The 17,278-nt window shown below is 37.4% G+C and overlaps 1 protein-coding gene across 2 annotated transcripts in view; it reads left to right on the top strand.

Moving 5' to 3' along the window:
- Positions 1 to 1,459: 1,459 nt before the first annotated feature.
- LOC116721480 (solute carrier family 22 member 23-like) overlaps positions 1,460 to 17,278 on the top strand; it is a 37,386-nt gene continuing 21,567 nt past the window's right edge. Inside the window, exons 1-3 of one of the 2 annotated variants that reach the window (XM_032565230.1) lie at positions 1,460 to 2,245; positions 9,904 to 10,007; positions 10,090 to 10,244. In XM_032565230.1, the coding sequence (XP_032421121.1) occupies positions 1,832 to 2,245; positions 9,904 to 10,007; positions 10,090 to 10,244 (673 nt within the window). In that variant the 5' untranslated portion in view covers positions 1,460 to 1,831. Of the gene's footprint in view, positions 2,246 to 5,928; positions 6,125 to 9,903; positions 10,008 to 10,089; positions 10,245 to 17,278 lie in introns of those variants that run through there. The other variant, XM_032565231.1, reaches the window with a different exon arrangement.

Below are 17,278 nucleotides of genomic sequence, written 5' to 3'. Positions count from 1 at the left end.
GAACCCCAAGGCATTCCCAGGCCAGCTGAGAAACATAGTGCCTCCAACGTGTCCTGGGTCTTCCCCGGGGCCTCCTCCTGGTGGGACGTCCCCGGAACACCTCATCAGAGAGGCATCCAGGTGCCCGAGCCACCTCAACTGGCTCCTCTCGATGTGAAAGAACAGCGACTCTACTATGAGTCCCTCCAGGAAGACTTAGCATCTAACCGTATCTCTAAGGGAGAGCCAGGCACCCTACGGATAATATTCATTTCGGCAACCTGTATACGTGACCTCGTTCTTTCGGTTTTGATCCAAAGCTCATGACTTTACAAGAGGGTAGGAATGTAGGTCGACCGGTAAATCAGTTTTTGACTCAGCTGTCTCTCCACCACAACACAATCCGTTTGTCGATCTCCCATTCCATTTTTTCCTCATGCGTAAACAAGATCCAGAGATTCTTAAACTCCTCCACTTAGGGCAGGATATCCTCTCTGTAAAATGTTTTATTCTAGCATAAAATAATCAAAAATTCAAATAAAGACATAAGTACATTAAGTTGTACACTACTTTAAATTAAATTCTAATTATTTAACTTCAACTTAAATGTAGCCTACGAAGTGTGAAATAAGTTGTTTCAAAATGGCAGGCTTAAAATCTAGTTTACTATAATTTCTAAAATATATTTAGCATATTGGAATTTATTTTAGTACACTTAATTCTGTGTAACTGTGTAACTGTATTAAAACCCTTTATGGTGAGAAATAACTGAGTAAAACACAAATAAAAATGGCGTTTGCTTCTTTCAGTGTATAAAACAGTAGGCTAGTTGAGTGAGGGTATAGATTTACAAATTGGAGAAGTAAACTTCATCATTTACTGTTTGCTTGTGGTATTGTTTTTAATGATGTGATTATTCAGATAGTTCTGTCATTCTCTGTTAAACAAGGCAATATTCTTGTTTCCTGAATGGGCGGAGTTATTACAACGTCATCCTTATCGCTGGCGTATTCCTTGAATACATCTTATCCCAGGTCTGACAATTTTAACGCGTATAGGCATGAGTAGTCTGAATATTTTAAAGTGTTACTGTTGCAAAGTTTTAAAAGTTTGTGTTATTGTAATCGCTGGTAATTTTTTTTATAACTTTTTATAAAATACCAGCGTATTTATGTAGTAAGTATATTTATGTAATAAGCATTATGAAAACAGTTGAACGTGAAAATCATATTTGAATGTGGCCATAAAAAAAGAGGAATGGAATATTACCGACTTTTTATGTATGTATGTATGTATGTATGTATGTATGTATGTATGTATGTATGTATGTATGTATGTTTTATTTTATTTTATTTATTTATTTATTTATTTATTTATTTATTTATTTATTTATTTATTTATTTTTTCTGCCTGTTGTTACAGGTGGCCAAGTCAGTCAGTAGGACTCTACCTTTCGCAGGTGTGTTTCCTGTCACTCCCACAGGAAGCACTTAGCTTCACTCAGTCTGCTGCAACTGAGAAGTAGAAACTCGTCGGGCGGAACGATGGAAAAAAATCGTCATTACCTAATTGTAATCCGCTTTATATTTGGGAGCCTATAGGTCTGCTAAAGTGCCCCGCACGGCGGATTTTTTTTTTTTTTTTAGGCGGCAGACAGCCTGAAAGAGGGAAGTGCTTCCTGATAATGAAGAGGTGCGTCTTATTTCCATTCCAGTGATTGACTGCGTACGGCTTCCACCGCCAAGAGCTGCGAGCATTGACGCATTGTGGAGTCGACAACAGGGAGGGGGCGAGCACTGCAAACCCCCGGCTTCGCCACACATCGGAAGCATCTATCGGCGTAACCACCGCGATGGCCGTGGTGCAGCTCGAAACGGGGGACCGCCAGCCGGAGAACGGCTTCGTGACCCCCGAAACCGCGTCTCCGGAGCTGCTGACTCACATCGACGAGTCTGTCCTGCCTTCTCTCGGGGGGTTTGGGAAATACCAGAAACAGCTGATCGTGCTGACATGGATCCCGGCGTTATTTATTGGATTCAGCCAATTTTCTGACAATTTTCTTCTCGCGGAGCCAAACATCACATGCACCAGCCAGCCCCTGGCTAACAGAACTAGGCAGACTGCAAACCTCCAGATGAACATAAGCACCGGGCCAGCTCTTTATGCTGGTGGGGGTCCCAGCGGCCACAATGACAGCATGCAGTGTCAGTACAATGAGTCGACATTCGAGCTGCACACAGGGCTTGAACAGAACGTGGTTACGAAGGTAAGCTGTTCTTCTTGAGCATGGGTTCTTTTCTGTAATGTTTTGCCATGATTCATTGATGTCCTACCCTCTTTCCTGTAATCGATTTATACCAATAAGCCGACAGAGCGACATTCGAGCACCTATTCACTCTAGTCATAAATAAGCATTTTTACCATCAAACTGCAGCATAACAGCTATTGACGCTTTCAGTGTGGTGCAAGTGGTCATCCCACCATATTGCATAATTTCCATATATTGTAGCGTGTAGGATCAGGCATTTCACATGCGATGGTATTTACAGAGTACAAGGATTTCTGGGGCATGTGTTTTGCTGACATTGAGTCATTCAAACAGCTGACACAATGAATAACCTGAGGCATAGATATTCTACCACTACTGAGCAAAACTGCAAAGGAAGGTTGAACCTTGTGATTATAGTAATGGAAATATCGGACAAGGTTGTTTTTTTTTATTTAGAGCAAAGGTTGTGAGTGTTCTCTGTAGAATAATGGAGCTCCATCCCACGCCAAACATCACCCACCCTTGTGCTAGCCTAACCAAACAACAATTAGATATCCCTGCAGATTTCAGGGTGAATAGGTCTTGATTTTGAAGTATGGGTTGGATTGGGAGCAGTGTTACTTTTTGACATTTATAGGGTACAGCCAGAACTGGAATAACCAGCAATTTTAATACATTTAAATAAGAATTATAAAGAATGACTATTCTTCTAGCCAGTTTGACAATAAATTATTAGAGATGCACTAATCTTGTTTACCTTGATTTGCACTAATCAAGATCTACACATCGGTGTAATCTTTTTATATCTTAATTTTCTGCTGCTTTCAAAACTTCTAGCTTTCTCAAGTCTGTTTTGGTTCAGTAAGGAAAGTCTTGTGATAACATTGGACAAAATGAAACAAAGAAATATGACTCATTTAATTTTTATTTAACAAATTGATGATTGAAGTCTTCATATATCAAAACAATAGGAGTTTTCAGTTTAAATGCATACAATGGCGAGGACAAAAAAAACTTTTTCTTCAGTATTTGAGCAGCAGTTTAAATAAAGCAAAATTATCTGACTACAAACTAACCATCTGGTTAGTGCTTCTTTATAAATAATCAATACAGTTGATATAATAAAATAGCAAAGAGAGGAGTGTCATATTTTAATTTGTTAGCTGATAAGAGAATGGCAGATTTTCCACACTTAGAAGAATTATTACATCATGTTTAAATTGAACAATGCAGTCTGGGAAATATGAAGGGTACCTTAGTTTGCATTGAGTATAAAGCCTACAGTAGTCCATCTGTCTACACCTGATAATGTCCTTGTTGAAATAAAGCATAGCAAATTCAGCTTTGACATTTTAATTTACTTGTAGGCGCTCGGACAGTTTATTAGTTAATTTTATTTACCATCTAAGTGGGACTTTTGCTGGATAAGGATTTATTACTGGCAAGGATCCTAAAGCTTTACAGGTTTTATTTCTTCTAAGCTGCCATTGATAATGATGTCAATAATACAGGTAAATTGATTGAGGTGGTCTGTATAATTAGCATACCATTTTTTTGTTATGTATCTAACACAAAACAAGATTCCCCTATGAAGGCTGAGGTATGGAAACATAACTGTAACCCTGCCTCCGTAACGTGCAGGTACTGACGTTTGTGTTGTGTTTGCACTCATATTGATGTTGACATTACTAACATTGTAAACAGATGACAGGGCTGAACGGTTTGTTAAATTGTCTGGTACTGCTAGAGTTCCGTGACCCATCGCCTCCACTTTCTGACAGGGCTCGCTTGGCCTTATGAGAAATGGAGTCAAATGATATGCAGCTAAAATCCATAACAGTACCCTGCATGGAAGCAAAGCTGACCGGTGCACATGTCACTGGCCTTGTCTGTTTGGAAAACCTGCCTTCCTCCTGCTGTCTTCCAAAAGATTCTCTTTTTTTTGCCCACCACAGCACAGGAATTAGGATGTGACACTACAGCAGGAAGTGATGACCTGGCATTTCCCCTTCTGTTTGGACTGCATTGGCATAACTGCACATGAGTGGCCTCAGCTCTCAGTGACACACAATCCCTGAAAAGCATAGTGGCTGATGAAATGTGTCAGTGTCTCTGTTAAAGTGAATCAACACATCTAACCTCACAATGATATGTTAATCCCACACTAAAAGTTCTCTGTTAGCTTTTTTGGTCTAAGGGTGACACAGAAATGAGGTTGGCATGGAGGCATCAGAGGCAGATCCAGCGTGGTTAATGTGGAAACCCATCCTAATTGAGTTAGAGCTCTCCTAGGAGTCCCTCTTAATTGAACTGCAGCTAAGAAATGAGAATTTATTATTATCCAGAGTCAGTCTCTGTACAGCCCTGGTGCTAAGCGCCCATTCGGATGGGTAGCAAGTTTCCTGAAATAGTGACCTGGGAATCTCTTGGAAGCCCATATTGACCTCTTTCCTAGAATTTTGTATTTGCCAGATGATAAGATGCGTTTGGTTGCCAAAGTGTAGTTATCAACTTTTTAAAGTTATGACTGACATTGAGGAGGAGAAACATTTAAGATTAACCTCTAAAATGAAATAATTTTCAAATTGAAAGCATCAGATAGGCATCTAACAGTAACCATTGTAACTTTGGGGATGATTCTGTATTGGTTAACATAGTCTTTTAACTTAAAATTTGTTATAATTTTGTATTGATTACTTTGCTGAATTTCAACTGATGTACTTGATGAGCTGCCATGTTAAGTATGTTAAGTATTATTTTCTTGTTATATTTATCTGAATGTAAACATTTTGAAGATGTTAGCCTTTCCCTAAAAGGCTAACATCAAAAACAAAAAGAGAAGTTGGCTGATAAATGCACCATGTGACATTTAAGGTTGTTCTAACAGCAACACCTCAATGTTGTTGCTGTAACAAAGAGAAAGGAGTGAATTTATACAGAAATACTTAGTTACAAGGACTAATAAGCTAATGTAATGGGTTAAGCGAAGCTTAAAAGGGTGTGCTTACAGGTCTGAAATGGAAGTAAAACTAAGTAACAGTTAGTTTTCTAGTCATTAGCTACGGATCTTTTAAGAAAACAGAAAATTGCATCTTCTGTTGTGGTTCTGTTAAAAACAATGTGGGTTTTTGATCACCTGGTATTTACTTAGGTGGTATACATTATTAAAATTTTGAGAAGCACTTTGCTGGGAAATGCACTCAGACTTCTGTTTTGATAATGCTAGCCACACTAAATTTTATCTAACATAAGATATGCTACAGGCAGTTTTAAAATTGAATACAAACTTCAATTTTGTAGTTTGTCACCACAAAGACGAAGTCTCTGCATTAAGACACAATTTTATTTTATACTTTTCAAGGAGAAAGTCAGACAGCCAAACTTGGCTTTGGAATGTCAAAACTTTGCAAAAACTAGATATCTGAAATTGTCCACAAAATTCTAGTTGGTTCACCTCTATAATTCCTTAAAGTATTTTCCCAATTGCTGTAGTTCACATATAAAACTGTGTTACACCACCATACAGAATTTTGACAAGTTCTTTTCTTGAACATGTTTTGAATAAAAGCATTCAATTACTAGATATGACATGGAGAGGGTCAACCTGTGTATACATGGGCTTATTTCTTCCAAATATTATATCTAGTGGACGGGGGAGATAAACTGTGGGAGCACATTGGTGGGTACACCCGGCCTCAGTATCGCTGTACAGTAGATTGCACACCCATGGATCTGAAAGATGATACTGTAGGTTGACACCCTCGGAGGCCTCTCCGCTCTGTGTCCCTTGTGCTGTTTACCCAGCTGGTTGACTTCTTCTGCTGACCCTGGATCGACTGAGACTGAGGCCTTTGAAAAGGCCTCAGCCGTGGAAAGGTGATGACCCCGCCGCAGTTACCCAGCCAACACACAACGACAGACTCTCACTGTGTCAGCTGTAACAGGAAAAGGCATTTTTGTGACCAGAAGATAAAACCCCTGTTGAGGCACCGGGGGTGTGTGTGTGTGTGTGTGTGACAACAAGAGTGTGTGCTGTGGGCCTGGTTCTGATAAGTGCTGTTTTGTAACAAGCAGGCATGAACATTATGGGGTCTGACCCTTGACCATGGTATAAGGTTGTTTTTGAAGATTGTGCAATGGAATTTAGATTGTTTAATTTCTCGTAAATCTTGTTGGTAACAGTGATCTGTTAAACACAACAGCCCTCAGAAGAAAGGTCTGAGCGTGGCAATAAGAGAAAAAGGTTTCTTGTTTTTTTTCTGCCATCTGTCGAAGCTGATAGCAAGAAAATCTAGCTGCCATCAGACAACCTTCTTTAAAACACGTGCCTCATCAGATGCTCATGTTTTGTGACAATATACTTTCCTTTTTGCCTCAAAAGGTAGTGCTCAGGAATTAAAAAGGGAAAGTTTTATTTCTTCCTTCCACTTAATATTAAAATGTGATCATCTCTTAGTCTTGCATTGCCTTGCAAAAGCGGTAAACCTGGAACTTTTCTGCATCGTCATATAGCTAGAATCTTCAGTTTATTTTATTGTGATTTGGTCTAATTACATACTATTATGTTATCAATACAAAATAGTGCTCCGGGTTGTAAAATATAAGTAAAATTATAGAAATATTTTTTTACAAATAAATTGAAAGATAATTCTGGCATGCATTTGTATTCAGAATATTTTACTCTGTTACCCCTAAATAAATTCAGTACAACCAGCCCTCTTCAGAGACAAACTCCTAAATTGTATACCTCAGTGAAATATAATTATCTATTTGTATGTTTGATGCTGTCAGATCTGGTGTTTATGAGTGAGAAAACAAGCCATTATTGAAAAAGTAAAAAATCCATATAAAGACCCGTTTAGCATTTGCCATATTGAGGGCACCGCTCACATGTTGCAGAAGGTGCTCTGATCAGATAAGACCAAAACTGAATGTTCTGACCTACATTTCAGACTCTCAAGTGTGACATAAAATGAACACTTTGCATCACGGGAAAAAAAGAAAAAAAATCCAATGGTGATGCATGGTAGTGGCATCACCATGTTATGTAGATGTTTTTCTTCAGAATGGGACAGGAAAGTTGAACAATGCAAAAGAAAAAAAGCAAAGAAAGAAAATACCGGAAGAAACCTTTTTAGATGCAGCAAAAGACTTGAGACTGTGATAAAGGTTTGCTTTCTAACAGGACAATTACTTTAAACATACAGCTAAAGTTAAAATGGAATACTTTAGATCAAGGGTCCTCAAATCCAGGCCTTGAGGGGTGGTGGTCTGTAATTTTCACATGTGTCCTGGGTCCGGACACCTGAATTAAATGGCTGAATTAATTACCCCCCTCAGAAGGCAGTCAAACTCTTCAGAGTCCTGCTAAAGACCTCATTATTGTGTTGAAGCAGATACACTTCTAGAAGGTCTAGGACACCAACCCTTGAGGCCTAGATTTGAAGACCCCTGTTTTAGATGGCTAGAATGGTCAAAGTAAGTCTACATTCAATCTGACTGCTCAAAATCATTTGTAGATGATATAGGTTGGTAGAGACATACTATGTCTCAGGAGATATGGTTTTGTAAAGTGGTGTCCCAGGAAGGCTATACTGACTACTTTTTACCACAAATTCTTCTTCTTCATAAAAAAAAGCTTTTCCTTCCATTTTACAACATTGTGCTTCTTTGTATTTGTCCATTCTGAAATCTGAATAAAATATAGTGAAGTTTGTAGTTTTAATGTGAAAAATGTAGACAAGGTCAAGGGTATGAATACTTTTCTATCTCTACATTGCACATATGCTGCCACCATATTATGGGATTCCAGTCCCTCCATGGCAGCTGTGCTAAACTTGCACTTGGAAGCAGATTGAGTCAGATAACCTCTGTTGCTAGGCAGTAACTATGCAGCAGTCTCCTCGTTTTCTGCCTTTTCCTCACAACTAATTTTAAACATCTCTTTTCCCCTCATTGTTTCTTTTTCAAATTTCTGAAGCACTTGCATCATTTTTTACAAGTTGCTCATCCTTTTACGAGTTTGTTTGGCCCTTTTTGTTCTCCTTGCTGTGCTTGCCTCTTTTCTCTATCCTTCCTTCCCTCCAGACCTGCTCTTTCTCTCCCAAGAAACCTCCACCCACCACTGTGTAGTTCAACGAGTGCACAAATGTGCAGCTGTGACATAAGGATATCTTCTGAGAATTGCTGGCCTAGACTGACCATCACAAGGATGGTCAGCCATTTGAAATGGATCAAAAGAGAGAATTTATGTCGTTTTTTTTCTCTGCTTTCCTTTATTTTCTTTCAGGTTAAAGTTTAATATGCATTAAAACAACTGAAGACTTATACTTCTGTTAATTTATTCCCATAATAAAAGTTAAAATAACAATAATAATCAATATTGTAATGTAAGAATTAATCTTTTATGGATTTATGGCTTTCTAAATAGGTTAGATATTTTTTTTTTTTTTTACCCAGTTTGGAAGCCCATTAAGGTTTTGCATCTGAAATGAAGGGCTTGCAGAAAAACGTTTTTGATGGTGCACGCTAATTGGCTGATGCTTATAAACACAGCAAGTTAACGAAGCTCTGCAGTAAAATCCTGCCATACTCTGCTAATCCGGTGACACATTTCAAGATCACTTAACACTTGGTGGGGGCGGGGGGAACAGGGAGGGAGTGAAACTCTGCTGCTCTTAATGTGGCATGTGACTGAGGATTGCTGTTGATGATGTTGTGCCTCCTTTGGTTATATGTCCATGGTCTACAGCACGTCTGATTTGCACAGTCAGTAAATTTCTAGGGTTACACAGGGCGGATACTCATGAATTCACACTCATCATTTCATGTAAGTTGTACTACTGTCTGAGAGAAGGCAAGCTTCTCTGCTTCTCTCTCTCGGCACGCTTGATTGTCCTGTGATTGCGAAACAGGCACTTCTTTTCCATGCGTCTGTCTTTTTATCCGCTGACATTGAAACTGAAACCATGAGTAAGTACCATGCCTGGGTCATGTGAGGGCTGCTTTGGCTGTTTGCAATCCTGCAGCATTCTAATCTGTACTTATCACTGTGTCTGGAGGTGGTAGAAAGTTGTTTCCAATGGAAACCATGGAACCGACCACTTTGTATGTCAGTTTCTTGTGGGATTGTTTTGCAAAGCATCTACAAATGTTCTTGGCACATGATCTCTGTTTATATTGTATCTTCGTCGTGAGTGGCAGTGGTTGCGAGGCAGGCCTGAGATTGTTGTTCGTTAGCCACACACTCAATGCACCTGTTGTGGCAGCCACACCCTTGTTTAATTCTGTCTTTACCAGCACAGACATCTGTGAAGCACGTTACAATAAAATCCCCAGCAAGTGTTACTCACTGCTAATGTGTGTATGTGTATATACAGTATATATATATATATATATATATATGTAAAAAAAAAAATAAAAAACTCTCTCTATATATACTGTATATACATATATATATACTTTTTCATTTAAGCTCCTAAACTAAAGAAGCTTAAATGAACAATGGGCATTTTTATTGGTTTAGTAAATTAGTGGAGACAATTATTTTAATACCATATTCTATTTTAGCTTCACATAAAATATCAGTAACTACTTTAATTCCTTGTACAACTGTACTTTTACTGACTGTAGTGTTACTACTTTTTCTTCTACAGTGGTGTCTGGTGTGTGAATTGAAATGGAGAGTCCATATTGCAAAGTTCTCTCTGTTGGTGGGGTCAATCTTTGGATACCTTGTATTTGGGATACTGGCAGACTGGTAATATTTTTTAATTCTTTCTAAAATATAAATCTCTGCAATTGAAGTCATGTTTACAATAATATTTGTCTTTCTTTTTTAGGTTTGGCCGACATCCCGTGCTGATCATATCGGTGCTGTTTATGCTGGTGTTTGGTCTGACTGTGGCCTTTTCTGTCAATGTCACCATGTTCAGCACCTTGCGTTTCTTTGAGGGCTTCTGCCTTGCAGGGATTACTCTTTCTCTCTATGTCCTGAGTAAGTAATTCAATAGATCTTGGCTTAATATACAAGTGGATTTTTTGTTGGGGTAGGAGATTGTTGTTGATTTTTCAAAGCAAGGACGTCATGGATTCAAAACCTGCCCAAGGCCTTTATGTGTGACTTTGCATTTTCTCAGTGTGCATGCATGGCTTTAATCTGGTTTCCTCCCATGACCCAAACATATGTATGATATTAAAGTGGGTGAGTGAGTTTAATTTTTGACTTGAATGTGTTGACTCGCTGTTGGACTTGCAACCTGCCCAGTGTATAGTCTGTTTCTTGCTGATTTACCCCTGGAGAGTGTACTAGCTTACCTATTTACCTGAATACACCTACTCTCTTGTATTCAATTTAGTCAATGTGTTCTGTGATTGTAACTTTGACTGACAAGGCAACCCATTCTTTAAACAAGGTGAGATGGACATCAGGGAGGGAAAAAAAAGCTAGGGCACTGCTATGATTAGTTTTTATTTTTTATTGTTTTGTATGAGATTATGCTGCTGCAATTAACAAATGTTTTTTTTTTTTTTTTTTTTAAGTTTTGAACAGGTTTTTTCCAGGTACGCTAATAAATTTGGTGGATGTCATAGAGGATTTTATTTGAGGAAAGTTGATACAATTTGCCATAGAAACCTTAAAGAGTAAATATCTCAATGCTAGGCCCTTAAAAATGTTTTTTAAATAGCATCTCACATCATTGGTAATTTTCTAAATGGCCACAGCTTTCAAAAACTTTGATTACCCCTCAGTTACCAGTATTGCATTGATTAGATGGGGATACTGACATTTGCAGGAGATGTTAGAGCAACTGCTTTTAGTTTCCCTAAAAGTTAAGAATTAAAAGGAGTCCCAACATTTCAATATTCTTACTGTTTCTTATGAATTTTAAAATTGTGTTGGTTATTATCTTTGGTCAAACAGGGCATTTCCTAGATGAGCATGTACTGAACATTATGACTACATTGTAGCGCTATTCCTACATTGTCTTGATGTGTTATCTTCATGCATTGATGCTCAGTGGGTGAATGACAGATAATTCTTCTCATTCTCATTCTTCTCAATAATTTTTCTCATTGGAATAGCATGTTGTCTAAGATGCCCCAGTCAATTACAAAGTCAAAAAGGCTTTTGACTCTGTACTTGACTTCAAACTATGATTGATTCTCACTTCTTTTAACAGAATTTCCTGTCTCACCAGCTCACACTGGTAGGGTTGACAATATACAACCACTTAAATTCGAAACATATACATGGAAGATCAAACACAACAAATATGAAATGGAATTGCATTAAAAATAAACTAGCTTGACTAATTTATACAAGTGACTGCCTCCCGTTAGTTTCTTTAATAGCTAGTGGAAGTTCAATGAGTGCTGAACATCAAACACTTTCCATCTCCAGCACTAAAAGGCAGCTGTTGAACAGACTCAGACTTCTCCAGTCTCATCTTCCAGCTTTCAAACCTTATTCGCCTGATGTATATTTCCATTCATTTCTTCAGCACTTACGATGTGTTCAAACTGATATCCAAAGACAATAATATGCGTCTCTCTTTAGAGCCCATAGAGTGCTGCATTTCACTGCCTTGCATATTGCACTGGAACACAACCAATAGCAGTATACTATAAGGTGGAAAAGACGGGATTCCTTGTTGATTGATATTTGTTTGGATGTTTCAGGATGGACAGCACTAATGAGTCCCTATAAAGAACCAGCAGATTACATCAAAGTAAAAAAATACATATTTGGGTTCTAAAGGAACAGATACATTTTCTGAGAAGAGCCTAAATATTGAAAAGGAAAAAAAAGAACAGAATGATGCTTACAGATTGCCCTGTGATTTCCAGTTTTTCAAATTTGTTTGGCCTGTGACTTGGCTGCATTTGTAGAAATCAAAAGTGGCTCTCATTTAAATTCACCAGAATATTACCTCATGGAACTTGAATAGGAAGACAGTTAATTTGATATAAAATAGATGGCAGTGGTATATGTCACAGACATGCGATGATATTTTTTTTCCATCATTTTCCTACTTTATAATCTTACACCGTTATCACTCTTGTCAACTATTCAGGCATAACCAAAAACAAATCTGCAATAATTCTGAAGACTGGCTGTAGCACTTAGCTCAGCGACAGGTAATTTTGTTCTTGTGACTTCCTAACACTTAATAGACAGAATTCCTCTATTATGTGTTCTCATTACTGTTGATGTTGATGTCAATCGGTTTACACTTGAATTAAATTTATTTTCATTTGAGTGCACCAGTATGTCTCATACTGCTATTATATTTCTTCTTACTGCTAATCAGTAATCTAATAATGAAACAATAGGCATGTCTTGTGGATGAAGCGGTAACCAGAGTGTAATGCATGAGCCATCTGTAATGTTGATCCAGATTAACTTACTCTCTTTATGACCTTCTCTGCTGACAAAAAAGGTTTAGATGATTTGTTCTGTGACACAGAAGGGATGGGGAAGGGACTTGTTGATAGCAACCTCATAACTGCTGTTGCATTTGATGAACATTCTGGTCCTGCCAATGGATCCTTAAAAGCTTCTTTGGCCACAGTAAATGTCCATTGCAGAGAGAGGTTGGGAAAAGTGCAAAGCGAGGAGGGGGTGGGATGTTCAGTAAGGATGATATGATGAAGCATGGGGCCCCCAGAGTCCCTGTCATTCTAATTTACTCCTCACTGTATACCTTGAAAGGCTTTCATGCTCACCCGAAATAGACCAACAGTTAAGCCTCCTCTCAGGACAAAGGAGTGGCCAGATGGAGGGAGAAAAGATGGAGTTGAATTGTGAAGTGTAATATTTCAGTAAAATGATGCTGACATCTGCATCTATTGTTTTCACATTAGACTACTTTATGGTTGAATAAATCATCAAATAAGTTATTAACCCAGAATGTGATAGAGTTACATGACTGTGCTGAGAAATCAGCTATCAATACTTTTCAACAAGTATATTCATTCTTTTATTACTAAAAAGATACAATGTGTTTTAGTTACAACATAGTTCCAGGTTTATAGACTGTGCTCAGCATTATATTTGTTAGCTTATCTAAGTACATTTTTCTTGTCTAATGTTTGTTCAGCACCTCACTGTACATCCATTCAGCAGTTCTACTTGTTATTTTGTCAGTCTAAAGTGCAGACTGCTCCAAAGTAATGAAAGATGTCTAAATGGTTTAGCTAAATGTTACCCTTCCAGTTGTTTGAAAGGGAATAGTTATTTAATCGAATGATGAGGGGAAAAAAATAGAAAAATACTCAACTGGTGACCAGGATTGCTGTGAGTTTTTTTCTGTTTTAAGCTGTCAGCCTCAGTCTGTAGATAGCTTTTTGAAAAAATCATATGTAAGAATCTACAATCCACATATTTTAACAATGCTAGCCATGCAAACTCTTCTAGTTGCTAAGACGAGAGGCTAAAGACAGTTTATATTAGAATTCAGTCTTTGGTTTAAGACATGAACTGGGCTCTCACAAACGCTCATAAACACTGTGATGTAGTCTCTTCTGGTAAGGTAAATAATTAATGACTATGACAGGGTGGCTATAACTCCATATTCTGCATATAGTTTATATGGATTTTTATATCATAGATATGGAAAGCTAAAATTGGCCAGAATAAGTGTTGCCAGGTGAGAGCTTTCCAAAAGCTTGATTTTGAAAATCATTAACAGCATTCAGATCAGTGCATCTTTGAATTTGTAGCAGGACTGAATTCTATATTATATTTATATAGTTTGAAGTGTCACTGATATGATAAAACCATATGACTTATAAAGATGAACTACTGTGCTTTCATTATGTGTACACAAAAGCTTTTAATGATAAATATTTTTTAGATATATACTCATAAAATATTAATAAAACAAATTTAAAACTGCTTTAGCAATACAACATAATAAAATCCTTGCTGCCATGCTATATTGTATCTCAATTTTTGTATCCAAATCCCCCCAGATTAAGCAGAGTTTTTCTGCTTATTAAGAGTTTGATGCTGGCATACTGTCACCCTTATTTTCAACCACGTATGACTTCTGCCTTTGTCACATGATATTTTCCCTGTAGGCTTTGTTTATTGACAAAACTACAACTGCACTTCACCAAGAAAACAGGAACACTGTGGTCTAATAAGACCTCACTAGAAACGATCTCTCTTACATTTGCCTGGAAATAGGCCTCAGAGGTTTAGAGGTTTTGTCTGTTGTCTTGAACGTTAAAAACATTTGATTTTTTGCTATGCTTAGTTTGCCTCCTTTTATAAAGGAAAACCAGAGCGAAATCCCTGCTTCAACTGTGTTTGCACTGTAGAATATTACGCTAATCCCTTTCTTTCTTTCCGGTCCATGTTTGATAAAGTCTTACATCATCAGCCCTGAAGACTGGGGACCATTGTAGTCCACATTAAGCTGATGGAAAAAAATGCATTTTTACATACAATTTTATCCAAATTTTAAAGCTATATTTAATCAGTAGTTAATTTAAGATGGAGGCATAAAAGTTATTTTCTTCTTTGAGGATTTTATTGAGAAACTTACAACAGTTTGAGGTTATAGGTGAGTGTCTAAATAATCTTCAAGGCGATTTGGATGGCCGGTCACAAAGCTCATACCTAGGCTCAAATAACTGATGCTGTTTGACGTCTCCACCGATCCTCAGTAGTTTCTGCAGATAAACTACACACTTTTCTTTGTTAAATGGATAGACGTTTAATTAACTATTATCTGGGATTTGGGCTTATTTTTAGGGAGATATCGTTTTGTCTCTTTATGGACTGGAGAAAATCCACAAAGGATTTACAGCTTAATAATACTGTTGTAAAAAAACTATTCTTGTTAAAAAAAAAAAAAAAAAAAAGGAGCTTTTGGTTTTTATGCCCATGAGTTTATGTGACACTTTAACACGTGGTTTATATCTGTTTCTTCTGACTTCACCAATGGTGCCTTGTGACTGAAGTGCATGTATTGTCTGTAGATGGCATTTTTAGTGGTTTCAGACTGTTGTGTATATCCCTATTTTTATAGCAACGTGCACGCAGCGTTCATTGCATTTTCCAGCACCACTGTAAAGTCTGCAAGCTCGTTTATTAGACATAGAGGGAATATTGCAAAATGTTACCTAGACTTCTAAAATTGGCAAAGAAGTACTACTTGTGAGTCCAAATGTTGTATATATAGTTACATTAGGAATGCATTTCCTCTATAGTCTCCTCCTGTGATTGTCAGTGAATACAGGCAAGCTTTCTGCATCACCATCCGCAGTTTAAAATAAACGCTGCAGTCAATGCAGTGTGCCTCAAGCAAGGGTATACAAGTCAAAGGGTGTTCTTTGTGTCTGACTTTTCTGAAGACATCTGGTGCATGAAGGTATACCCGAGGCTTAACTTTACTTGGCCTTCTTCTATGCGTTGTGCATGCAGTGAAGTGCAGTAGAAAAATCATCTGTATATGAACATATAGGTGAATATTACTTGAAATCTAAAGTGCTCTCTAGTTAGTAAAACTATATTTAAAACATATATTTTATATATAATAACATATAATATTGGACATAAGTCCATTTCTGTCTGTTTGTAGCCCTGAGGGTGAACATGCTACTACTTGCAAATGGAAACGAGTGCTTTTAGTTGTGTACTCTCATATAAAATAACCAGATGAGGGGGTAGGAGGGAACATAAATAAAAAAATCATTTTAAACTATGTTTGATGTAAAGAATAATAAGGCTACTGCAAACCAACAGGAACAATGCCACAATTAAAAATAAGCTGTATGGCAAGAGTTGACTGCATATTTGAATGAAGCCAGTCAGTCCCCTGAACAGCATGCAGTGTGTTTACAGCTGAGTTAGAATAGCTTAGCAGATAGTCTTGGAAAGTCAGTTGACACCAGACTTCTATTTATACAACAATGTGCCATCAGTTTGAATTGACCTTTTTTATCATCACAAACCTGAGTGCCTGTAAGTCAGTATTATGGTTCAGCCCAGATTCATTTTATACAGAGAGCACCCCCCACCTATAAACTCACAAGGCACACTGTAGAGGACTGAGTCATGCTATCCAGAACATAGTAATTGTGTTCTGTTGCAGGCTTTAAGATCCTTTTTTCTTTTAGTTCAAAAAGAAGTTTTTATTGGCTTAATTTTTCATGTTCCTTTTTAAATTGCAAATGCCGTTTGAAAGGTGGAGAATTTGACTTTGGTTTAATTCGGGGCAGTCAGCCTCCAGAGAGTGACAGTAAGCAGATGTGATAATGTAAAGAATACATTTAATAATTATAATGTGGGGATTGGATAAAAAGCCAAAAAAAATGTATAATTTGGGGAGATTTTCAATGTTCTTCCCAATATGAGACTGCAAGATTAAATCTTAGCTTGGCTAAGAATATGGAGTGTAAGTAGAAATGAAGATCTCTCAGAATGTAAGATTAGAATTTAAGAAAATAAGAGCCAAAGAAATAAAGATGGAAAGGCCAATATTGCCAAGCTCTAACCCTTTATTAGAATAAAGCGGTTAAACGTAGTAAACTTTGCTATATGGCTAATCAGACGAAGGGTTGCATGACAGAGAGTGAGCTAACGTGGCACGAGGATCCACTTTGCAAATATTGGAGGTGCACAAAGGAGTTCCAGTTAGCTTTAATAACATTGATAAAACAAAGAAGTTACTAGTTAAACATCATCATGTGTCTTACATTTACTGTTAGTCAGCCTATTTCAACAATAGTTCTCGGATGTATGATGTTCATGTCCAATGATGTATTCTGATACCAGGTGTTATGAGCTAGAGACTCATCTGTTTGATAAGATTGCCTGGGGCAGTAGGTGTGTACACGGCATGAAGTGTAACGTAACTAGAAAAATAAATATTTGATGGTTTATGTTTGCTTTAACTCTATTTTCTTACACATTGAAAGTACATATTCTATACAGCTTTCTTTCTCTATTACACATTTTCAGGTTACATTTAAAACACTGAAGGATTGGGACATCAATGTGTCTGTAAAGTCACAGTT

This window comes from Xiphophorus hellerii, chromosome 6, assembly GCF_003331165.1.
Source record: "Xiphophorus hellerii strain 12219 chromosome 6, Xiphophorus_hellerii-4.1, whole genome shotgun sequence".
Taxonomy (NCBI): Eukaryota; Metazoa; Chordata; class Actinopteri; order Cyprinodontiformes; family Poeciliidae; genus Xiphophorus; species Xiphophorus hellerii.
The sequence above is the reverse complement of the archived record's forward strand: the minus strand, read 5'-3'. Positions and strand labels throughout refer to the sequence as shown.